The sequence below is a fragment of the Uloborus diversus genome, chromosome 3 (assembly GCF_026930045.1).
Source record: "Uloborus diversus isolate 005 chromosome 3, Udiv.v.3.1, whole genome shotgun sequence".
NCBI classification, from domain to species: domain Eukaryota; kingdom Metazoa; phylum Arthropoda; class Arachnida; order Araneae; family Uloboridae; genus Uloborus; species Uloborus diversus.
In genome coordinates this window covers 161,588,633-161,615,852 of record NC_072733.1, presented here as the reverse complement: position 1 = coordinate 161,615,852, position 27,220 = coordinate 161,588,633, and the positions used below count along the sequence as shown (strand labels likewise).

The 27,220-nt window shown below is 33.5% G+C and overlaps 1 protein-coding gene across 1 annotated transcript in view; it reads right to left on the bottom strand.

Annotated features, from left to right (window-relative positions):
* Window positions 1-26,176, bottom strand: part of LOC129219020 (microtubule-actin cross-linking factor 1-like) — a 121,596-nt gene extending 95,420 nt beyond the window's left edge. Inside the window, exon 1 of the mRNA XM_054853340.1 lies at window positions 25,993-26,176. Coding sequence (XP_054709315.1) covers window positions 25,993-26,176 — 184 coding nt within the window. The remainder of the gene's footprint in view (window positions 1-25,992) is intronic.
* Window positions 26,177-27,220: the final 1,044 nt, after the last annotated feature.

The window sequence follows — 27,220 nt, the reverse complement described above, 5'->3', positions numbered from 1 at the left end:
GTAGCATGTCCATTCCTCCCGATTGAGTTCGCATAAGTTCGCGGACAATAAGAATTTTAGTTTGCAACAAAAATGGACAGGTGATTTATTATTTATTCTGAAATTAATTATAACGTCCAAATTTGCGGTGATACATTTTTCTCGAGTGATCAGAACATCAGTTAACGCTAGATAGATTTAAATGCATGTCAAGAAACTTATTAATTTTAATTAATTTAACACGTCGTTTTTCAATTAAAACGAAAGCTATAGCATTTCGAACGTGATAAATTTCACTCGTAGATTTTTTTCTTTTTCGTTTACACCTTCAAAAATTAGAGTTAATATGAGGCAGTGAGAAGCACAGGGATGTAAGTGGCAAAATTAAAAATTTGGAGATAACCAGTACACATGGTAGGTAAACCTTTCCTCTGTCTTGGGGCAAGAGATGGAACAAGTAGCCCTGGTAGTTGCTGCTATGCAGCATAACTTAGAAAAAAAATTTCAATGAAAGCCTACCTAGGATGTTATCCTTACAAGCGTTTTACTCCAAACTTGAAAATATTCACTTACATGCCTTTGCTTCTCACTGCCTCATATGATATGAATTTTAAAAAAAACTTTCATTTACTTAATACGTTAAAAGGTCCTAAATCAAATATACCTGAATCACGAGCATCAAATGTCTGTTTAGTTATAAAGACATTGATTTATTCCATCCCATAATGATTTTGAATTTTAAAAAAAATTGAACGGTTCAAAAACTAAATTAAAACTGTTCAAATTGTTATTTAAAAAAAGTAAACATAGGGTGACACCTGTTCTCACGAAGAGCTTTTTAATTAAAATAGGTATGAAAATCAAATGGTAGCCTCTCAGGCTATCAGTAGTTAGAAGAACAGATCCACAAATCGACTGTATTATTTATTCTGTTATACGTATTTAGTGAACTTTAGCAAGAAATGTAGCCGAATTTGTTTGATCGGATTTTTTTAATCTACTTTTTTCTGTTATTTACTTATTTATTTACTTTTAATTAATCTACATACTCTTTATGCTAAATAGTCAAGTACAATAAGTAAAAGCACGATTTTTTTTTTTACTAATAACACGAGATTTTTTTCAAATATTTTTATTTAAGTACAAGATGAATCCGAGTAAAATACAATACATCATTATCCTCTTGCGTTTGATACACAATTTCAATCGTATCCTATTTCACCCTTATTATAAAAAGCAATTGTTATACCTCGTAGAGAATTTTAAAATTATGGATCTTTCTCGAGTACATTACTTTAGATAATTTCGCTCATTCATATACACCAGTGTTTATTCGTGTAAAAGACATCACACGCCAAAGAGAGCCATTGTTCACGAGTGTCGTATTTCAATCTCTCTGAAACTGATTTCTACAAGAGTCACGCTATAGACCAAAGACCTCATCCGATTCAAGTCAAAGGACTTTTTTTATATCATATTCTTCTCCGTCACACAATAAATACAGTCCCGGATGCGTATACTAAATGCATCCAAAAGGATTTCCCCATTCATAGCTGCTTAGTTCTCAAGCAATTATAAGAAAATGCCAACAGATTGAAATTAATCTTTCAAGAAAGTAATGTCACTTAATTTGAAAAAAACGACCCAAACAAATAACCATTAGATGGTGACATGTGACAGGCGACGAAATGCTCTGCATAAGTAGTAAAGAAAAGCGTTTCCATAAATAGCTTCCGAGACTGAGAATTCATGTCGTACAGACATGAAACACATTCAGATAACTAGTCAGCTTTCACCACCGTAGAATAAGTTAGCCTCGGATAGGTCATTTGCAACAGCTTCTGAGGAACATGATTAAAAAAACTCATTATTTTGCAACTTCAGATGCCTTTTCGTTGCATTTCACTAGAATATTAAGTAAAAAAAAAAATCTTTCAGCAACCTTGTAATTGACAATGTTTTGTGCGTCAATAATTTCCAGTAGCTGCATCAATTCATTCTTCAAGCAGCACTGATGGGCATTCAAACACATATTTACATTTTTGCCGGCTACATTTTTTTCAATTTTTGTTCAAAAAATTCTTACAAACTAACCCCATTTGCTACTAATTTATTTCTATAACTACAATTAAATTCTCTACAATAAGCGTTGTTGACCAACTAATTGCCACAATTGAACAATTTACTGAAACGAAAATCAAAAAGAAATTTTTTTCAATTATCAGTAGTATTTAGTAGCAAGAATTTTAAAACGTTTTCACTAATGACATAAAAAAACATTTTCAATTTTAAGTTAGAATGAAATAAAAATACAAAACCAACAGTTAAAAAGGTGTAACTAAATATTCAGTATTCGGACGAACATTCGCTTAGAATCTAACTTAATATTCGGAGTAAAAAAACAAACCACTTAAAACGCGAAATTCGCTGAGGCATCAGTTTAAACAAGGAATTTTGATTGCATGTATAATCTATATGCTGTTAAGAGTGTAGAGATAAATACTGTCTTGGCCAGGTAAAGGACAGTAATTGCATTTCTTTTTTTAGCAATCACATTGCTTATTGTTCTCATTTGACTGGTCCATATCCTACACACACACGCATACATACACCTACATACACACACACTCATGCCTGCACACACATACACAGACACACACACTCACGCCTGCACACAGACACACGCCTACACACATACATACACACACCTACACACACATACCCACACACTCATGCTTGCACACAAACACACACACCACCATACACACACACTAGTGATTGCGAAAAACATAATTTGAATTCTAGATGTTAAAATTCAAATTTATTTTTATTTTGCATTTTTGTCATCTATTGTACGCTAGCTTTATTGTACAAGCTTACTTGTTTGGTTTCCGCTGAAGAAAAAAGCGCGAAAAAAACGTCTAATAGGGAAGTTGCAACCTATTAAATGTTCATATTTTGACTATTGGATATTGTTAATTGACCCTCAAAACTAAAAAATTCATCATCGCCGAATTTTAAAACACCGTGATTGATTTTTAATGAATTTTTAAAAATCCACGCGCAAAAGTGCGCTTTTCTGAAACGTCACGAGCTTACGTCACAGGGCACTAATTGGCAGCCTTCCGCCGAAGATCCCTTGTTTTCGCTACGGACATTTTGAGTGCGCTGATATTTTTATTTTTTAGAAATTCAATAATCTTTTGAACACACTATGGGGGCCGGATTCGTTAAAGCACAATCTAATAATCTTCCTCAAGTAACATCAATGATGGTATTTGAATATTTCCGTGAGGATGAGAGGTTTAATGTTCCAGAAACGCGAGGAGTTAAATGCGAAGAGGTAAGCCTTACGTTTCGTCTTCGAAGCCAACTGCACGTCCTTCGGCTTCTCCCGCGCCGGAAGAGCGCATGACGTTACTTCCTGTACCATTTGACGTCACAATCGCTTGAACTTTAAAAATTAGTTTTAAAAAAACTACTTATCGTATCGCAAAAAATTTTTCACCTATGATGTTCATATATGTTACTCTATTACATAAAAATAAAATTGAAAAATCGAAAACTTCCCTATTCCAACATTTCCTTAATTGTAACTATTGAGTCCAAAACGCGTTTCTACAAACATCTCGAAACCTCATTTCTGCAGACACTGCCGTTTACTTGCCCACAGTAATATAACACTATGGTTATTTGCAATGTTCAAAAAATCACTCTTCACTAAGAAATATTTTAAAACCAAAGTATTTCAATAATTATTTCAGAAACGAAAGCTTCATAAAGCTATCAAAGAACAAATAATTTCAAAAATATTTCACAAGACATTTGATCTGAATCAAAGTTTCATAAGGTGTGATAAAACCTTCGACTCGTGCAGCAAGCTCATGAAAGTGTCATGAACCCCCTCCTCCCCTGCCGTGCACGATAACAGCTGAAACAACATTTACCTCTCAACACATAAGCGATAGTCAAGAATTAAGAACGCGGTGTGGATAAAAAGAAACATATCTTGACAATATCCCACTTCCAAGAAACGGTTGCTGAGTAATCAAGGTCAGACGAAATCCGTTAAAGCAATAAATGTATAGGTAAGAATATCACAAATCACTATAAGTGTACAGCAGGCTAAATAATTTAAACTGTACATTAAGATATGATAAACAGGGGGGGGAGGGCTCGAGCTTAAATTTCTGGGAGGGAGGAAATTCTTAATTTGCCGGGAGGGAGGAAATTCTCAATTTGCCGAATGGAACTCCAAATTCTGCCGAATGGTGATAATTTTGACGAATGGAGCACCAAATTTTACCAAATAGAACTCAAAATTTCGCCGAATAATGATAATTTTTCCGAATAGAACTCGAAATTTCGCCGAATGATGATAATTTTTCCGGCTTGTCAGACAAAACTTAAATGAAAAAATTTTTGGGAGCTCACAGTGACCTCCCATCGGGGCGCCTCTTATGACAAACTTCTATCACGGGAAATCATTAGTAAAACAACTCAACGAAATACGCATATTATCAGCACAATTGCTTGTAATCGCTATCAGAAAAAATCCATAATTTAGGTTTACTAAATAAAATTAGTCCTATATGTCTCCTCTTCAAAGTAGAAATAATCTGTGACCAGTAGGGTTGTTATTTCTAAGTACAAAACAAAGTTTCAAAACTGGACTAGTGATGCAGTAATTTGGCCGAGTACTGAATATTTGACCGAAGTAGAGGTCAAATATTCGGTCGCAGAATGTTGAACTCATTTTTGATGAGAAGCAAAAATACTATGAGGGCTCTATGAACAATTATTGAAAGGTTCAAGAATTGTTCATAGAGCATGCATTATTTTACAAAAAAAAAAGAGCAATTGTAAAGTTTTGAGAACGGTTGTTTGCAATTTAAATTATTTTGCTATATTTGACCAAAAAAATTACAAATCTTACCCACAAAATGTTTCGTTAACAATAGTTTCTCATGATTAACGTTAAGAAAAATATGTTTTCCCTGCTAGAATCATTTTTTCATTATAAAACTACTGAACTTAAAAAGTCAAGCGTTATAAGCAACTGCATCAAAAAGGTCTTGATCAAAAGCATTTGAAATACACAGAGCTCACTGAAAGCTATTGATATGCGTACTGCCCTGGGTATCTACAAAGTTTTCGTTTATCTTTTTTTTTTTTTTTGCATTTTTGTTATCTATTTTACCTTTGCAGTTTTGCCATTTGTTTCACTTTAACTTGATTGTACTACAAACTTACTTCTTTAGTTTCCGTTGAAAATAAAGAACGTAAATCAGCAACATTTTACTAATGTTTGCACTGCAGGGAATCAGAAACGCGCTTCTTCAAATACCGCAAAACTTCAACTTTGTGCTGCGGTTTACCTGCCCGGCTTACAGCAGGATAGACTACATTCAGTATTATAACACGTTCGTAATTTCGTTTAATATTACATTCGTTAACTTTAGTTGTCTAGAATGTCAACCGTGTTTACTACATCATAAAGATTTTAGTATAACAGAAAAACATTTATCACGTTTCAATAATTTTTTTTCTACTGATTTTTTGCTATCATGAACATCCTTAACAAGTTATTTTACAAATAGTCTGAGAACGAAAAAAATGATAATAAGATTAGAACAAATTTTGTGAAGTTCGATTCAGGTCTAGCTTGAGACCCTAACACGATTCGCGACTGCAAATATGAGCAAATGTTTGCCCTTACAACCAATCACAAATTCAAACAATCACCAAAAATAGAATACAAAATAGTCATCTTTTGTGAATAAAAATCATTAAAAAAAAAAAAACTTATTTCAAAGTAAGAAAGGAATTTAAAGTTTGAAAATGACTCTCCTTATTCTACAAGTGCTAGAAATTTGGCATCTGATGTCTATTTTTATTCTGAGACGAAAAAACTTTAGTCCTTACATAAATAAGAAAATACTTTCAAATTATGATCCAACCTTTGTTCATACTGTGCATTTGTTTATTTGTAATTATTTATTTATTTATTTTATCCAGTTTCATAATTTCCTGAGTGGGAAAAGACTATTTTTATTCTAAAAAGTGTTCTATTTTTTAGACATAAAAGTAGGAAATGCATTTTGTTTTTCCTAACCACTGTAACTAATCGATATGTTCACGAACCGTGACAGTTCGCGCCTACCACGGAAGAAGCAGCCCTAAGTCTAGGCTTTGATTGGACGCTATTCAGCGAACAGTTTTAGTAGAACTACACCATGAAAGTTACTCAACATTTAATTCATACTTGTGTGTCGTTGGAACGTGTGGCTAATTTCTAGATCTTCAAAATTGAGCTGGTATTTTAAGTTTAAAACAGGATTGTATTACTGCCGGAATGCACAGGATCGCAGTACCTGACAAGGAATCTCAGGGGGTCTTAGCTCTCGGTGGCCCTGCTGTTATAGCGAGTAAATATAGCGCTTACTTCGCATTCGTTATAAGCGAGTTCGACTGCATTAATTTAAACGTTAAAGTATGCCTCTTTCGGATCCAACTGTGATCAAATGAAGACTGGCTAAAAAAAGAGCTATAACCAAATTGTGATCCAACTGTGTGATCCAACTGTGATCAAATGAAGACTGGCTAAAAAAAAAGAACTATAATCAAATTTTTAGCGAAGAATCAAAGGAAATTCAAAGGAATAGGCAGTTTTAATAACTTATGATGGAATTGGAGAATGAATTACGTCGTACATCAGTCATAATGTTTCTAATCAGGGTGTCAATGATTTGAATCGATTTATGTCAGTTACTTGAACCAATTCATTCAACAACAAAAAATCGCTGATTTAAATCAATTGATTTATATCAGTTACATGAACCAATTCGTTTTTTTAAAAAATCACCGATTTAAATCAATTTTTAAATTAAATCTTAGCAATCTTTGTTCGATCTTGTCCCTAGAGTACATTCTCACTTACGGAATCAAAGTCTGTGTCCTTACTCATTCCGAAAATACAATTTTTAAAATAAAGTTGGCCAGTGAACAGAAGATTAAAGATCGATTGAGAAATTTTTCTGATCGCCAGTGGCTGGTAAAACGCGTATTTATTCGTCGACCTTCTTTTTTTTTTTTTCTTATCACCCCGTTTTTATGAACCAAAAACAGTAGCTTATCAAAAAATTAGCTTATTAATTGCTACTAAATTATAAAAATTAGCATTTTAAAAAAATCTTTTTTTTAAATTACTGGTATTAACGTTAATTTTATAATTATGTGTTAATTATAAAAATAGGGTTTTGTTTTATTTTGAAGAGAAACGTGTTTTCTGACAAATTAAAATTGTTATTCATTACTTCACTCCTCCATAACACTTATTATCAAAGAAGAAAAAAATCTTAAATAACAAAAATTCCAAAAGAAAAAAACAGGCCACTTTGCAAATGCTGTGGATTTGGTCGTCTGGTTCTGACAATATGAAAGCACCATAACCTCACAGCATTAGTTGTATTAATGATGAAGTCCTTCAACTGAACTGCTTTATTTTAGAGCAAAAATCTGGTTTTCGTGAGCTCCAAGGAAGTGGTAGCGAATTGTTAGTCTGGACTCGGGAGTTGAACACAAAAGCGAATTCACAAAAGTGCCGCCTATAGGCTGAACTAACACACTGCATTCCTTACGTATAAAAAGGAAATAATTGGGGGGGGGGGGATGAGGGGATAAGAAAGTTGAGCAATTCAAATGTTTTCAGCAATAAAATACCAGATGAAATTTCTGGGAAACGCTGGAATCTCCTTTGCACGTGTGATTATTTCTTCTTCATGCTTGTAGATATTTCATTTCGAAAGTAATGAAAGGGTGCAGTCAGTCCTAGTTTTCACCAGGGTATCATTAAAATCAAAGCAGTCGGTCGTTTCATATTAAAAAAAATGTTTCGGTAATTTTAGACAGGCTGCCTTTTTCCTCTCGGAAAGGCCAGCCCTACTAGCATTGAAAGGAGTGCCCACATGGCAGAGACTTCAAATTAAATCGAGTCCTGGACGACATAAACATTGCTACGCCACTATCGTTCTATACGAAAGTTTTTCGAAAAAATACACTGTTATAATAACTTAATATGAGTAAAAAAAACTTGAAATAAAAAGTAATACAGAAAAAAAAATCAGCGAAAACATTACTTCTAATTTTCGTGATATTTTTTGAAGGGCAGTTATTTTATGTATTTTGACATATATGTATAAATGCGAAAAATATTTCGAGTCAACTTGATTCTTTACTATTTAAAATGAAAAAAAAAAACGCAAATCTGATATAGTTACAAGTCCAATAGCAGAAACAGCGCTACGCTGCGACGTACGTTGCAGATTCTTGAGAAAGTCTAGAGACTATTTATTAGTTGGGACCGAAAAAAAAATTTATTTTAGGAAAAATTTCAAATTTCAGAGAGCGAAGATTTTTACCGCACTTTTTGGGATATAACCCACAAGTAGCAATGGTTTGCATTTTTTAAAGTTTAGCATCTTATTTTTAAGCATTTCTCTGTGCTCCTTTAGATTTTATGATATATCTAACGTGGGTTTATTTTGCACACTATTTTTGGGATTTTCAATTTGCGTAGCAGAGTGCTGAAAGAAATTCTGTTACCACGCTCAATGTAGAACTTGAGAAAATGGCTAAAACGGGTACCGTTATTGAAAGTGAATTGCTGAATTTACCATGACAAACAAATGCGGTCTAAACATGACAAACATATGCAGTTTGGTTAGTGACAGAAGCATCTTCACGTATTCTGCGGATCAACAAGTCGTGATGGCTTTATACGAACATAGGCGTCACGAAAATTAATGCTAAACTCCGCAAATAAAGCAAAGTATAGGGTGTAAAATTTCTGTGTTACAAAAACAAAAATACTAAGCCTAAATTTGGGTGGACACTATGGTAGAGTTTGAATTCAGTCACCTTCTCGAGGTGAATTCGAAGTTATTTTCCCCTATTTTCGGAAAATAAGCGAAGAACTGCTATAAAACAGCGACGCAAATAGTGCATCAACGGTCCTCCAGTGCTTTATTCTTTTATACTTTAGTTTTAATCCGAAAGCATCATGTTGTGTTATTATAATAATATAAAGTGTACAAATGGCTTCAGTTTAAAAAAAAAAAAGGTTTAATAAAAATTTTGCTTTAAAAGGTCAAAATAGTAAAAATTTTGCAAACATTCCAAATTTCACCGGTAGAGTGGGGGGTTTAAATATCGTACTCTATTTTTTTTTTTTTTTCACAAGCAAAGAAATTTACCAGGCTACCACTTTCACTACAGGTGATAGAAAAAAAATATACGCATAAAGACATTTAGAAAATAACAAATAAATGTCAATATTTACATATATTTGGCGAAGCTTCAACCAAAAACCTTTTTCTCAACACAGGCGATTAAAATATATATACATGAAAATTTTTATTTTTTAATTTTAAGAATGTCAATTTTTACATGTTTAACGAAACTTCAAGGGCCTGACACATATTTTAATTTCCCGAAAACATTTTACACAAACATTTGTTGCAAATACACAACTTTTTCCACCATAGACAGGGCCGATCCTAGGGTGTCGGCCGCCCGTGTGCAAAGACCTAATGTGCCGCCCCTGAAGAGCAATTTGCATGTTTTAACAAATATTTAACGCCCATATAAATCTTTCTTCAAATTTCTGTATCAAGTTCTAATTTTAAGAAAAAGCAGAAGGAGGATGAATTTATGTAAAAAATTAGAAACTCCTTAGGTACAATTTATATCTTTGAAGTAAGTAATAGGTACCGAAATTTACTAGTCGTAAAAACGCATTTTATAGTCTGTCTTTGGTGACATCAGAAAAGGGGGGGGGGATCGCCCCCAGAAAATATACGATATTGGCGCATGAAAAATAGCTGTAATTAATCTTTGGTTGTGTTTGGTTGCAAGGACAAAAGAGTCGGGGACATTTAAGGCCCATGGAGAAATTTTCAATATTGACGTCAAAAATTGCAATTCTAGGAAATTTTTCGAGACTTGAGGGGAAAGTAATGTTGGAGTTCTTTCCTGAAATTCTTTCAAAATTGATGTCAAATTGCAGCTATTTTTTGTGACCTTAGTATAAGAAAGATTGGCGTTCTTCCCGAAAATTTTCTGAAACAGAAGATTTAAACACGCAATTTTGGGTTATCTTTGTTGAAATTGCTGAAGAAAGGAAGATTCGGTCGTCTTCTTCTATCGAAAGTTTTCGAAATTGAAGTTTAAAACTCAAATTTAGGCTGTCTTTGGTGACGTTAGGGGGTCTGGCATCTTTCCTCCGGTAATTTATCGGCATTATTGTTTCAAAAACACATTTTTGGCTAGATTTGGACACGATAGGGGGAACGGGAAAAAATTCCGAACTGAAATATTTTTCGGAATTAAAATCAATTTCAGGCTATTTTTGTGAAGGGAGGATTTTGGGGCTCTAAAAAGCGCAATTTAGTCCTATCTTTAGTGATGTTAAGGAAACCTGGAAGCTTCAGCGGATCTTTCTGAATATTTTTCGATATCAATACAGTAAAACCTGTAAAGTTGACCACCTTTATAAGTTGACCACCTGTCTATGTTGACTGCTTTTGTCAGGAACGGAATTAGTCCTATGTTATATAATAAAGGAAAACCTGTGTAACTTGACCACCTCTCTATCTTGACCACCTGTCTATCTTGACCACTAATGAACACCAAATTTGGTTTGGAGTATTGTAAAAAACCCTTTGTAAGTTGACCACTTGGTTTATTTTTAAAATTTTACTTAGCAAATTATTATTATTTTTTTTTTAAAGCTTTCCAAGAATATTTTTGATACCAGACCAGCATTTTACTAACTAAATGGAACAGCAGCATAACTAAACCTCCTTTTGAGCTTAACCACATGGGAAAACTACTAAGAACCCTATAGAGAAGTACAAAGTATTTTTTTCCAGTTGCAATATTTTGTGGCAACAATGGAATTGTGCTAAAGAGTAAAGTTACTTGCATTGCAGTATTTCTGGTGCAAGGGATTAAGAGATACGACATTTTCATTTTCAACTGCTTTTTTGAACTATGAGTTTCCAACTTATTGCTCTTTGTGTTATAGTTTTACATAAAATGGCTTCAAAAAGAAAGTTAGTTGAACTTGAGATTGATAAAAGATATGAAATATTAAAATTATTTGAAAAGGGAGAAAGCCAGAGAAAAATAGCTGACACATATGGAATTTCTAAAACTAGTGTCTAATAAGTGCGCCAACTTCAATAAGGAGTTATTTTGTTGAAAAGTAGATCATCATGGGGTTATAAATGTATAAAAAATTTGTAATTTTTGAGAAGCTATGAATTTTTAGGAACTATTAATATCAAATGAGTAACTTTTCCTATTTTTTTTTTGATCAATTTACTGAAATTTTAAATTTGCATGACACATTATGCGTCATTCCGGGAAAATAATCTTTAAAAATATTTGAATAACATTTTAAATTATTGTTTCAAAGTAATGCTAAACAATGAAAGTGAATTGAACAGAAAGAGTAAGTGTCAATCAATCAAAAAATGAATACATGGTGCAAGAAATGACAAAAAAAAATCATTACCCCCTTTATAAGTTGACCACCTGTCTAAGTTGACCACCAAAGTACTGCACCGCAAGTGGTCAACTTACACAGGTTTCACTGTATCTGAAAAATACAACTAAAGACTTTTCTCCACCTCACCTCGGCGATTGATGGGGGATGCCGGATGCCCTAGCGCCGTGAAAGTTTACATAAGCCATCCGGAATTTTTTAGAAATGGAAGTCCCAAAATCATATTTTAGGCATTGTTTGATAACGATGGGACAAAGAGCGAGTGGGGGTTCAGTGTGCCCTCAAGAATTGTTTTTTGAAACTGAAATCAATTTCAGTCTAGTTTAGGCAGGAAGGTTTGGTGGCTCCACGGAACCGTCTAAAAACGAAATTTTGAGCTATAGTGATTACATTGGAGAAAATTGGGGATCCGGGGAATTTCCCCCAAAGTTCTTCGAAACTAATGATTGAAAAACGCAATTTTAGTTTGTTTTTGAATACGTTAAGTGAGAGGGGGTGGGATTGGAGGCCTCTCTAGAGACGCCAATTCAGACTATCTTTGGTAGTAATGTTAGGGAATGGATTTCAAGGATCTCTACCGCAAAAACTTCGAAGAAGAAATGCGAAAAATGCCATTGAGCAATTTTTGATGACGTTATGGAGGGCTGTCTCCAGAAAAGACATTTTGGAGCCATCATTTTTAAGCTATGTTTGATTACATTAAGAAAGAAAGGGTGAATAAGAGACCTAATTGGATCCTTAAAATCGGAGATTCAATCAGCGAAATTTTCCGAAATTAAAGTCCTAAAAACGCAGTTCGAAGCTTTCTTTAGTCTCGTCAAGGCATCCTTTTGGATCTTCGTTTTGGAGCCACACTTAAAATTTGTAACCCGGGGCAAAGGCTCTGTCCTCCTACCTGATCTGAAACTGGGCAGTTCATTCGTGATTTTAATTAGAAAAAATTGCTGTAAAGGGGGAAAATTAAAAATTTTAGTTCGTTGATTATATATGTTTGACTCTCAGGGGAGTCGCAATTTTCCATTGTCTCTCCAGTCTCCACGCATCCACGACTGAGGAACACAGAATTTGTTGTTTGAAATACTTGCGAGAGTATCCTATCAACATAGTTTTTTTTACACAAAATATGTCTTCATTGTTTAGGGATAATAAAAACTTGGGAAGCTGGGTGAAGCATTAGTGAGCTTTAAAAGGCACCCTTTCATGCTTCGGGGTGGGGGTGGGGGATTTTCGTCACTGCCCCTCCCCTGTATCCATGCCTGATTACCAGTTCTGTCACAAATTTTACAACCAAATGAAGCACGTGTGTAAAGAGTTGATATTAATGAATAATGGAGCAACACAATGTGCTCTAACATTCCATTTTTCTTAATATGCTATGCTGTTGTAAAATTGGCACTTTGATAATTGAACATTTAAAATTCAGCATATTTATTAGACTTATTATATTATCTTGTGAGAAATTCTTGAGGAATTTTGCTTGATTAAAAGAACTATATGATGCGGCCTGCGGCCGCCCCTTGCTTTGGCCGCCCTTGTGCGGTGCACACTCTGCACACCTGCTAGGATCGGCCCTGACCATAGATGATTTCGATTTTAAAAAAGGTTAAAATCGACCCACCCTTCAAATAGCTATTCGCGTTTCTCCATCAGTTGATACCAGCCATTTTATTTTATTTCTCCATCTGTTAGGAAGTGTTTTATTTAAAGTTTCTGCATGCATTAAATGCAAGCATTCTGGATTTGAACATATTGCACATATTTGAAAAGATTTAAGATACGAAGCTGACATTTTTTTCTACTTATTTGTAAATACATGCTGGCTGCCTTACATCAAACAAACTTGACTACTCGGCTCGATAAACTAACAAAGAATTAAAACTTGACAGTCTTTGCTATCTAAAAATTACTTTAAGCTCTTTATTTCTTAAATATTGTATAATAAGCTATGGATATAAAACATTAGAGGCACATTTAGGCTGTCCATGTGTGAAGTTATACTGTCCAAATATTGATAACCACAGAGTATTTACTAACAATAGAGAAAATGCTCTTTTAACTGGAAGGTAGAAGTCGATGCCAACATAAAAAAAAAAGTAGTGGTCAAATAAGAGAGGGGCGGTTCAGTATTTGGAGTTTTTCTGGCTACATCTTGGTAAAATAAAATTACGTGCTAAACTGAAAGTTATACTGTTCCGCTCACAAATGGTTGTAATCAAAACCGCATAAAGATAGCTAAAAAATAATCCTAAAACACTCTGGTCTTATAATTACTCTATGATAATAACCTTGTTTTGAGCCAGTAGAAACAAGAAAATCGTATATGATTACATCAGGAGTGTGGTGGTGATGAATTTATGGGAAACTACGACGAATAAAAGCTGATATATGTGCTATTTTTTAATGCAACATTTTCCTTCGCGTTGAAGTGTTATCAGTAAAATAGGCATTTTGACCCTTTTCTGTATAATTCAACTATTTACCAAACCTAATAAATTACAGAGCGTCTTACGCCTCTTAAGAGCACAGCTTCAAATCAGTTGATTCTGCGTCATAGATGTCTGAACAGAGCTTCAAAATTTTTGTTATTATTTCTTAAGTACAATGAGGGATTGTTCAAAACTAAGTCACGCTTTGAGGGGGGGGTGAGAATTTGTGACAAGGGAGGGGATAACAACACATGTGAAATATTTTTACAACAATATGCTTATGAAAAACCACGTGACAAGGGGAGAGAAAGGGGTAGTGTGACACTTTATGACAAAGGGGGGTGGGGTCAAATATGTTTAAAAAAAAGTGTGACACCATAAATGGAAAACCTTCTTATGCTAAACGGGGAGTAGTTAATGACCAGTTGAAGCACTCTGACTAGCGCAGTCAATATTCATGTTCACTGAAAAAAATTTAATAAGTGTTGCATTTCAAAATGAGAAAATCTATAATCCGTCAGCAGGTAATCATAAAAATGAAAATATATATAAAAAAAAATAGAGCAAATGGAAGAAAATTAATGATATGGCGGCTTTATGTGGAACTTGAGTTTAACTTGACATATAACGAATCAGTTCGCAGACGACAAGACAAGCGTTGTTTTCGAACATTAGCCGAAACCATAAATTTGCTTTATTCTTGCCAAGCACAGACTGATGTTACAAGAGGAAATGGCAATCAAAAATAGTTACGTTAGTGGTGAAATTAAGGAGAATGAATAAACATATTCGTTTCAAATCAGCGAAGATATAAAATTTCACCCAAAGGTTTTCCGAAAAAATACACCAAAAGCAATTATAAAAGCGGTCAATTATTTTATTCATTAATTCATTTCGTAAATTTCTTAGACACCACTTTTCTACCAACGGAAGCATAGTTCAGCACCTAAAAGCTTTTTCGAGCCTAATCCAAAATGTTTAATTCTACTAAGGAAATTTACAAACCTGCAGTTGACAGAAAAGAAGTTTCGTAGACGATGTTTCTCCAAGTGCAAAAAAGAACAAAATTATGTTTCGGAATAAACAACACACAAAGCAATTAGCAATAGGGCCAAACCCCGGTAAAATTTTTGAAATGTCACCTCCACAACGAAAAATTTTACTGCAGTTTGGTCCATACATATGTATGTGTCCATATGTTTCACATTGGCCAAAAATAATATACATTACTATTAATAAAATAATATACAACATGGGTCAAACTGCGGTAAAATGCTTGCGGTAAAATGCTTTTGAATGCATTTCAAAATTTTACTGTGCTTTTTGGCCCAATACATACTGCTCCCCAGCGACAATACTGGTACACCTCGAAGAGGTTTCAATACATAATACTACTTAATTTAAATTCTGAATTTAATGCTCTTTCTTGTCGCCATACTAACGGTATAATCAATAATGGGACATCTTTATTCAAGATGCGTCAGTTTATTTCTTTATTATAGATATACTATTATTGTTTGGATTGGGACATTTTTTTTAAACAATTCTAAATTTCCCAATTTAGAAGAAAATTTGCAAACTATCTTTTTACACACTATACAGAACAATATCCTCTAAGACTATCGTCAAAAATTCCAGATTAAATGGAGCATTTCAGCACAAAACAAATTCCCTCGATCCTGCCCAAGTCAATCGTGAATATATCATTCTATGCTTTTTTTTTTTTTTTTTTTTTAAGGAAAATTTTATAGCAGCTGCTATTTTTAAGAAAATTTAATCAATATAAACATAACAACTTCGATTTAAATACATTTAATTCAATTTAAAATTAACAGTATTACAACCAAACATCTACCTTTTCCATAATACTTAATGCAGAAAAATATCTGCCAAAAACATAAAAATAGAATAGCAAGTTATAGTAAAAAGAAAAAAAAGTCCCCGAAATGAACAACAAAGTCCGACATACACAAAGTATTGTGCTAAAAGAAAATTAAATGATATTATTGGAAGTTAACTTTAATTTTCACATAGAAAATCAGAGAAAACAATGACACGATTCCCTTCTGGAGTGCAGTGAGGAGTAAAGACTTTGTAATACCACCCTAAGAAAATTCCAAGTTCAAAAACCTTCACATATAAGTCAAAAAAACAATTAGATAATCTCAAAACACATTCCTGTAAAAGCACCATGCCACAATTATTAAACCTGCACAATTAAGCAGGAAAGGTTTACTCCCATAACGACGTAAAGAATGAGATAGAAGAAAGAAATGAGCAGAGAAAGTTGCCTTCCAAATGGGTTATAAAAAGGCCACAAGCCGAAGGTTATAAAAGTAGGTTTTTGTATCGCACATACCGGAAGGTTCATCGTGACCGTGAAGAACGTGATTTCATCACGCAGCAAGAAAGCGAAAATGCCTGAGTAAACACTATCTTGAAAATGAGGGGGAGGGGTTTCATTAATCATACACGACGCATTTCATATTGAGTACATAAAACATGATACTACCTGATTCTCTGTCACATTAGTTCACGAATAATTATCAATAATTAAAGCAGGGGTTCCCAACTGGGGGAAGGGGAGGCATGACGGAGGGTGTGCCATTGAAATTTGTAGGGTGAGGGGTGTTTTTCGGGAATATTTTTCTTTTTTAGAAGGGTTTGAGTCCTAGGGATTTTCGTGGTATTTGAGAGGGTTATTGAAGGTCCTGATTAAAGAGAGTAACGAAAGGTATTAAAGCCAAAAAGAAAAAAAAAGCCTCTAAATAAAAGTATGTCCTTTAAAGCCGCTTTTTAAAAGCTAGAATTAAAAATATTTCAAAATTCCAAATTCGATAGATCAATCAAATTTTTACTCCTGTGCAATGCAGAGCAGGCAGCAATACGTTAAATTTTCAACTAAATTTTATAATATCAATTATTTTTTGTGGTTAACTGCTTTATGAATTTCAGTTCAATTTTAATTTAACTAATGCTTTGTGTTTCTTATTAAATCATTTGATAATAAGTAACATTTTCAACTAATATTTGCATTCAATGGTAAAAGACATAACATGAGTTCGACAAGTTTTTCAAACAAAAAGAGGAAAGAATAAGCTGCATAAACAGAAAGCATTCAATTCAATTCTTCACCACGCATAAATGTTTCCCGATCTAACGACATAAAATCCGCGAAAAACATCTTAACTTCTTGATAAGACATGTTTCAATTCAAGTTGAATAGAAATCTTCAATAACCAGGACTTCACTTCTTTTCCGAGAAGATGACATACAGAATAATAGAAGCGTCGAAACAAACAAAAAACAAGAACAAAATTAGAGAAGTGTGTTTTGCAAGACCCTGGTTCATATGAGCTGTCTTCTGTCGCGTCAATAAATGGGGTACATTTTGTATTTTTTACAAACCTTAAACTTAGTTCTAATTGAGACTACAGCAAATTTTATTTTTATATTTTTGATGGTTAATATTTAACAGATACATGCAAAGACACGATAAAAAATATTTGTGGGAAAATTTACCTTATGGAAGGATGGCGAGCTTTTCAAGATTTTTTTTTTTTTTTTTCTTCTTTTTGTGGGAAAATGAGAAACGAGCACTATTTAACTTATCAACGATTTGATGCAGTTTGAAAGACGAATCGGATTATTCAATATTCACTGGTTTATTATTCACTATAAAATTGTACCTCCTTGGTTAACATAAAAAGTCATAACAAAATCATAGTACATACTTTGTCATGAGTTTCTTATAACTTAAGTTAAAAATCACAAATACAAATAATTTTCTGTTTAAAACACCTGAATGTATGTTCTCACCGCTTCATGAGCCTCGACCTGGAAACCAGTACGCTTAAAATAATGCGTAACAATGCGTAAAATAAAACGTTTTTCAATACCTTTTATTCTAAGTGCCAGAGTGCAATCGAAATTGGTATTCAGGCTATTTTAAGAATTCTATCTGTTTATATAGTCCAAACTAGGGGTTTCCATTCTAATTATGAAGTCAAGTGCTCATTTCAGTGGCGCAGAGAAGCGGGGATTTTGGGGGATGAAAACACCCACCAGAGCCATTGGTTTTAACACAAATGCAAATTCCAATACAGTAGTTTATGCATATGAATGGGCTGTTTTGATCAAAAACGGCCTTCGAAAAGCATTTTTGATAAATAAATCCGCTTTGATAAAAAAAAAAAAAAAAACCCTCTAGAAGGTATTTTCATCATCCCCTCCCCCCCCCCTCCAGAAGGCATTTTTCATTTTAAAAAAATACCCCTTCAGAAGGCATTTTCGATCAAAAAAACCCTCCAGAAGGTCTTTCTGGCTGCGCTAGTGGCTCATTTTAATATGAATACGACTTCTTTTAACACAAATACTTCATTTTAATAATTAAAAGGCAAATCAATTTCGATTGGCATCTCATTCGTTTTTTTTAGTGCTCATGATAGATAATATTTTTTTTTCTCCTAGGATTTTACCTTGAGAAACGTCCTTAGAAAAAGATTAGGAAATGATATCATACAAAATTTATAGGACATCATTTGTAGAATCTAACCGCAACGTGGAAGAGCAGAGCTGAATCTACAAAATCAGTTTCGATCTTCTGCTCTGGACGGATGTTTGCGACATTTCTTGGAACTAATGTCTGAATCAAAGTGGATTTTAATTTAGCAAATTCGGGAGAAATCGTGCTATGAAGAAAATCAACTGTTTAAACAAGAAAAGGAGGAATCATACATAGAAAAATGTACTTGAACTGTAAAGGAAATAAAACTCAAATATATGTGTAGCTGCCGAACAGTTTCATAAGTTTAATTTAAAAGCTTTGGACGCTTTAAACTAGATTAAAAAGCTTAAACAAACTGGCCTCAATTCATAAAACCCATTTTTGAAGGTTCAACGGAATCCGAAATCAAGTGTTTTATATTTTATCGTTTAAGAAATTGCTAATTCGGACATACTCGACCAAACTAAGGAGCAAAAGATAAACTTTTAAAATATAAACCACCTTGAGGTATACTGCATCAGTATGCATTTGAATGAAAACTTGATTCTAGTAAAACTAGAATTTTTAAATACGAAAATTTAATGATAAAAAGCATTGTCAAGCCCAGAAGAAAAATGCGTTTAAAAAATGAATTATGTATATCGAAGTTAATGTTCATCATTTCAAACGGAAACTGAGCGGTCTAATGAAATACCGCAACCTTATAAACAATTACACGCACGGCGTCCCGCCCCCCCCCCCCCCACACACACGAGAGAGAGAGATAAAGCGCTCTGATAACTTAATCGATTTTGGGATAGAAGTATATATATATCGGCGGGTAGATTTCATTGCAATATTTTAAAAAGTCAGAAATGTGTGCGACTCAACAAAAATACCGTTGAAAGAACGCATTGCTAATGGCAAACTGAAATTGCACTAGGCGTAATAGGGGAATGTAGGGCAAAACGAAATGGTTAAGATGAAATTATTTAATAAATGCATGCGCAAGTGATTTAGTAATTGATTGAATAAGCAAACGAAAATGAACTTTTTCACTTTGCCCCTTCCACTTTGCCCTGCATGTACTTGACTAATTGTGAAAAATATTAAAATACAAATAAGCTAAAGATTAGCTAAATAAACACTGCATCGAATATTAGAAGGTCCAAATAAATGTTTAAAATGTTAATAAGAAAATCTTTATAATTTGATAATATCAAAATAATTTTTGACTGACAAAAAAAAAAAACAATTTGAGTATCCATTCTTGAAAATTGCTTGAATTATCATATGCTTTGATTTTTTCAGAGGTATTTTTTCTAAACTGGAATAGCCTACATATGTTACTACCCAGTTAAAATGTTACTAAGTGGCGGTAAAAGAGGAGTAAATATTTCACCATTTCACTTTGCCTTACATTTTCAAGACAATAACATGGCCTCATCAAAAAAAGACCACATTTTTCTTCATATCGCATCTTCGCGATGTTATTCCATAAGGTCCATCTTTCCGTTCCATAAGGTTTGATTTTTTTTTTTTTTTTTTTCGGGTGCGTTACAAAAAAAAAAGGGAAAAAAGAGGGGGGATTATTTCTGTAAGTAATCGCTGTAACGTCGTTCAGAGTAATAATAATTTGATTTTCTTCCAAGACAATACAGCAGTCAATGTAAATAACTTAGAATTATTTTTCTTTTTTTATGATGCCATAAAAAATTTTTGAACTTGTGAACTATTATGGCTAATCAATTATATCTCATATTGATACGACAATTTGTTGCTTTCCATGTGTCAATGACTTTTCATACACCCTATACTTCCCAGATTTTTCAGACACACTAATTAATTAATACGATTAACTTCTAGCTGTCATTATTTTGGAGGAGCAATGGGTAATTATCCGGCACAATATTTACCATCACCACAGCAGTTAGAAAAAAATATTTGATGGAATTCTCCAAGGGAGTGGGGGGGGGGTAGAGAGAAACTTGAAATCAAACGTACAAAAAAAGTGAAAATTATCAAAATTTTAAATTTGATTAAATTCATTAAAGTTTTAGATAATCGACTGCTCGAATAGTTCAATGCCTTAAAAGTTATTGTATGTAGATGAAGCAAGTTACTTTAAATTAAGTCCTTGAAACAAATAAAAAAAAAAGTTAGGAAAAAATTTTGAAAACAAAATAGCCAGATAGAGATAGAACTTGCATCTACCAATAATGAACCCTAAACAGTAACTTTCCACAAATGCTCCCTACAACACCCTCTTTATTTTAGAAAAATTAAGTAATTTCTTTAGTAAGTGGACGAGTGCATCAGTAGTAAAGGAACACAGCATGCATTTACATATAAAGCTCATTTGGAAATAGCAAGTCAAGAGTTTTAGCATGAGAAGATTGGAACCTCTTCTTAAACAACTTTTTGCTTACCAAGTCAAAATCCTATTTTCTTGTTTTTAATGAGGTTATGTGTTTCTAATTACATTTCATACATTAAAGATAGTTAACAATTAACATAAAGTCTAAAAGCAGGGGTGCCCCCCCCCAAAAAAGTGAAAAATACCCTTCAAAACACCCCCCTAAAAATTTCAATACCGAACTCTGCGCCATCCCCCCCTCCCTCTAGGTGTGCACCCCTGCTAAAAGAATTTCAGGAGATAAATACCTTGTTATATATATATATATATATATATATATATATATATATATATATATATATATACATATATAATCAATTGGTGAGTTACAACTTGCAAATTAAAGTATGATGAGTAAAAATTGCAAATTTATTCAAAGTATACAAAAATTCTTAATCAAGTACACTCTTGATCAATTGGGATCAGAATATTTGGGTTGCAGAGCATTAGGAACTTCCACCACCCTCAACGAAAAAATAGAAAAAGCAAAGGAAAAGAGTATAGTAGCAGAGTTCGGGATGGAAGGGACTTAAAGACTACATACCGTAGAAATTTGCTCTTTTCTTCGATAGATGATGGATGTGGCACTTAAAATTTCTTTTGGTAAAAACCTCAGTTCTGACAATGTTTTATTATGTTGATGTTGCACAGTAACTAATAAAAAGCACAAAAATTAAGAAAACACGGAAAGTTTTTTTGGATGACAATTTACCTACAGAAGATGACGCCGATAGTAGTATTGATTTGCAAAACAAATCGTAGAACATGTAGAAATTTAGACTACTGTGAAAATAAGGATGAGGGAGGTGCACTTGAATTAATAAATGAAGATTTTAAATGGAAGATGAGGAAATTTTAAGTAATTATGTTACTGTGTTGCATGTTACTTGTGGTCCCGAAAGGACAGCTCCTGAAAGTAGAGCTGAGGAGGAAAATCTGGTTACATACAACACAATCAAAACTTTTTCACACTGACACTTTACCTCATATAGAAATGTTACTAAATTATTTTGAACAAGAGTCAGCAAGCTTGCAGATAATACGATGTTCGGAAATATAGGGAGTAGAATTTGTCATAAAGAAAACGAAAAGTGAAAAACAATAGATCCATAGTTTCATTTATCACAAAACAAAGAAAACTACATTTCCATTATGCAGTAGTTAATCTATATAAACATAAAATTTCTCACTTTTTTATATTTATTTGTTTGATTCTATTAATTAATTTACTTTTTTATTAAGTAATGTACTAATGTACAATTTTACATATTATATCATTTTCAAAAGTTCTTCATAAAAATTTGCACAGCATTGATTACCTGGGTCTAGAAGCACCCATAGCTTGGGATCACTTGTCCTGACAGGGGCATTTCTCAACTATTTCAGTTAACTGGGAGTCTACTGAATGGAAAAAGAAAATGAAAGCCTTCGGAATATAAATTGCCACTTTGCTATAGAACGAAACTAATTCAGAAATAGTTGAAAGTATACTACAAAAATGTGAAAACCAAAAAGTTTCAATTGGCTGTAATCCAGAACGATTATGCCTTTCAATTAAAAGCTACTAGTTTTCGAAAGAGATGGTGTACACAGTTAAGAGTTTGTAGGACATACAAAAAAATTTCTCACATTCATAAGTTTTGCAAAGAGTGCACAAACCTGAAGTGATGAATAGTGTTAATAGTAATCAGTTGAATGGGTCACAAACAGTTTCTATCATTGTACTTATTGATTAAGTACAATGAATCAAAATAGATCAAAACAATACAGAAGAAGACAATAGTACAAAAAGATCTTATTGATTAAGTAAACTGACAACTCCACACTCTTCCCATCTGCTTTCTTTTCTTGAGTTGAGCAACTGTTTTTGAAAATTTCTCTTTTACAAATTATATATAATGAAAATATCCTGATCACCCACAAAAAATTCCAGTGAGCAGAAGAAAAGCAGCTTTTTATAAAGAACTATTATTCACTGTGCTATATCTATTCAGTTTGTAATATATAATTTGAGAACTTCACCTTCATTTTTCAATGCGCTGAATCTCATGGATCACAACATATTAACAAAATTTAAATCCATTGCAATATTTTTGGATGACATGGGAAAATGCAAGAAAAAGAAGAAAATTACAAACTAAGAATTTTTATTATTATTACATGCTAATTTTATTAATATGAAGTTCCATCTGATATTAGAAATCAATTTCTGACTATATGGCTTCAAATTTGCCACAATCATTCATAGCACCAAAGTAGATAATCAGTCATTTTGGAAGGTTACAGATCATATTTTTCAGTTACAGTAGAAGACCATTATAACGCACACCTTTTTTTGGACCACAGCTTATTGCGTTATACAGGTTTTAGCATTTGAAACTAATATTCAGAACATATCGATATATTAGCACATCAGAATGAGTTTATCTGCAATAAGTATTAAAGCACTATTACAATTAGTCATTCACAAATAAACATGTTTCACAATCAAAAGAAAGTGAATTATCCTGCATTTCTGCTAGCTTCATGGCTTGCATAATAGCTGCATTTTCAAGAGCCATCTGGTATTTTCTGTTTACTGTGAGTACTAATTTTCATTCAAAAGCTTTGAATTAAGATGAAAAACTTTCAAAATTTAATTTGCCTAACTATTTTTATATTTGCAAAGAAAAACAGAGGGATATTTTAAACTTCAATACCTATTGTTTACTCCTGAAAAGCTGTGCAATTTATAGAGAATTGCGTTATATAGGTATTCTACTGTAGTGACAGAAAATAACGGACCACATAGATTAGTGTCGCAAGCTACGTACATCCCGCAGGTCATAGTCAGTCACCACTGCCCTAAACTAAGATTAATGTATAATGAGAGTATAATTAGCATTCAAGAGTATACCATGAAAAAAAAAACCCAAAGAGAAAAGCTGCCACCATTTATTACCATTTTCTGCTGTGTTTTAACTAGCAATATCATTTGGACAATACAAAAACGTTATTCATGAACATACTGAATCAAGTAAAAATATAACGCCATGATGCATACAAGTTGATCTATCAACAACAAAAATACTTAAGAGTAGCATTAACATAATTCAAATTTCTGGACTAAAATCATTTACACACCGACTGGGAAACTTAAAAATACAACCAACTATGCTGAGAAAAAGTAACTGCATTAATGCATACATTTGCTTACATGGTAATCAGGTCGACCATTTCAAATTTTGTTAGGGGAGGCTAAAGGGTATATACTCAATACATTTGAAATTGAGAAACAACAGAAACCATGCCCACAAAAATGGAAATAAATTGATTTCTCAAAGTCAGGAGGTCTATTTCCCCCTCCTGGCCCTCTTAAATAGTGCGCTTCATTTTAAAACGTACAGGAATCGAGTAGTCATATATTTGTTAAAGGGCCTCAAGTTTGAAAACGACCCCAAATTTTACAAAATTAATTCAATGAAAAATAAGAGTGCAATCAATAAGCTCCAAACAGCATGGCTTTAGATATCATTAAGATCTAACTCAAAAACAAAAATTTTAATGAAATTAAAAACAAAACTGTAACAAAACTCAACTCATCAGATTTGGAAGTCTCATAGAAAATTAAGGGTTTCAAAACACCAATTTCAGAAGTATGAAATAACGCAACAAAGTTTAAACAGGTGATTGCTTTTTTTTTTTTTTAATTCAAATATTTTTGGTGTTTTGTTAAATGTGTTTTATCTGAAGTTTTACATAAAATATATATAACTTGCCCCTGATGTTTTTTTTTTTATTGCTGACTAACAAACGTGATTTTACCCCATATTTTAAACATACTGAAATTATTAAGATACTAGTAATATTATTACAAGTAGTAAAAGACAAGTTTTTGTTTTTTGTTTTTCCAGCACGAAAAACACAACTGAATGTGTGTGTGTGTGAGAGTGTACCATCTGATTCTGTCATGCTTTGTGTTCAATTTTCATAATACTTAACTTGAATATCACTGACAAATATTAATTTAGCTTTAAAAAGACTGAAAACCTTGACTGACATTCATAAGTGGAAATTATAGAACTTCCGACAAAGAATAAAAACAAAAAACTGCAATCTATACTCCTTTAAGTAATATCTCATAGTTGTTTCGATTTTTATAAAAACATATAAAATTAAGTTTTGCAATCACATGAATCTAATAAACTGAATGCTCCCTTTCTTCCGCATTATAAAAATTTCTACAAACAAACATGAAGTATTGTTTTGAATTGTTTATTATGCTCATAATTCATATTTATTGCAAATAAGCAACATTTCTCTGTGCAATATTCTTGAAGAAAATCAAATGGAGTAATTTACTGAATATAATGTAATCAAGTTCACATATGATAGTAAATAAACACTACATACAAAGATAAACATAGAAATTAACTGATTTTCAGATTGATTTGTAGCTTTTGCTTCTTTTCGCATATAGTGCAATAAGACAACAAAAACAAAACATGCGTTAAAAATGCAAAAAAACAAAGTTCAACAGTTACTAATCAAATTACACATTTGAATTTTCACTATCTTAGGATTTTAAAATGATGCAGATGAGAATGTACGATCAAAAATCGCTTTTAAGATACTGTTGATGTTAAATGTCTGCAGTTATAAGCAGATTTAAATGAGCCCTTTAAATTGACATTGGAAGAAAGGTAAACATTACGTGATATTTTTACTTCAAGCCCTGAATTTTTGACATAAACTGAGTACCAAAAACAGGAAAATCATCTTTATAACTAAGAGTACTCTGTAGTGTAGCAATTTCGATATCATCTGCAGCGAAAGACCGCAATATTATTACAGGGGTGAAGGTATGAACACGTTATTACCGATGACGCAAGAATATTACTGGAGAAAAAAATGCATATATTTTTTTTTCTAATCTTCCTCTACTGGATGATACAGAACAGGATCCTTATCAATGCTCAGAGATCCGGAAGTAAAAATTGAAAGGAAAGGAATCTAGGATATTTTGTGACTTATTTTGGAAAGCAGCCACGGTAATGGGGCGGAGGGATCCCCCGTGAAACGCTGCTTCCGGTCGGTCTTTAACCCTAACGGCGTAAAAAAGCGCGAGTCAGCTTACCTGCGATTTTTAATACGGCTCGATCAGCTGGATCGAGCTGCAAGATGCTCAAAGGTTTATCCTTGGCCCATTCGGATAGACTCTGACTGAAATCCATTGCCTCTGGATTCTCACATTTAACGGAGGAGAAGCCGGTTTCAGAGGAGACGACACATCTTCCGCCCGCTGCGGCGATAGCCCCCATATGCTCTATTTCGGTCCTCCATTAAGCCTAATAACAAATACTCTACTCTGAGGTATGAGCGAGCGCCGCCAGATAGCCGCTGCCGACGGCAGGTTCTGTCGCCAAAACAGCGCCAAATTTTCTTCTGCTTTGCTGTTATTAGTTATGTGAAGTTACATGACTCATCAAGAGGGGTGGGGAAAGAGAGAAGAAAACAATCGCTCCTCGTTTCCACCTGGAACAGCAACTAATGATGCTTTGAGAAATTTTATCATCAAGATTGTGAACTAAGATTTCTTAACCTTCACAGGGAACAGACTTATATTTTGCTGGAAAGGGAATTATTTTTACTCCCCTCCATCAGGTAGCGCTAACAATCAGGACGAGGGCGGATCCGGCTTCTGGTTTTTGGAGAGAAAAGCAGAATTAAAAGATGAGCAAACGAATCGGAAGAGGCTCATAAGACAGTGGTACCCATCCCCCTCCAAGCGCAATGGTACACACTCTCCCCCTCCAAATGCTACAAAACCTCCTCAGAACAAAAGCGCCACCCCAAGAGACGCAAAAAGTACCCGAAAAAGCACCCCCCCCCCTCCTAAAAATTTCAGTGGTACATTTGGCGTAGGGATGTTCAAGGGCGGAAATTTTCATTGAGAAGAGCTCCATTGTGTGTGAGATCTCCTGCAGAAGAGCGATGGCATTCCAACATTGCCGAATGCAGGCCCGTAATTTCGAATTTTTCCAGGGGGTGGGGGACATACTGTGTACATTCAATTCAAATTATATCGGAAAACAACAAAAACTACTCCCACTAATACGTAAAAGCACAATTTTTTTTCAATGCCAACTATCCCCCCTCCCTCCCTTTTGTGAAATTAATGTTATTTGTTATGGTCATTTGCAGTAAGAAGGGACGCGTAGAGGCGTATTCTCCATTAAAATATTTGGAAAAACCATGTGAATCGATTTTTTTTCCTGGAGGGGGGGGGATTACTTTACAATTTTTCACTTATTTTTTGGTGTAAGACGAAACCAAACTATCGGACTTACTCCTATGAGCTGCAA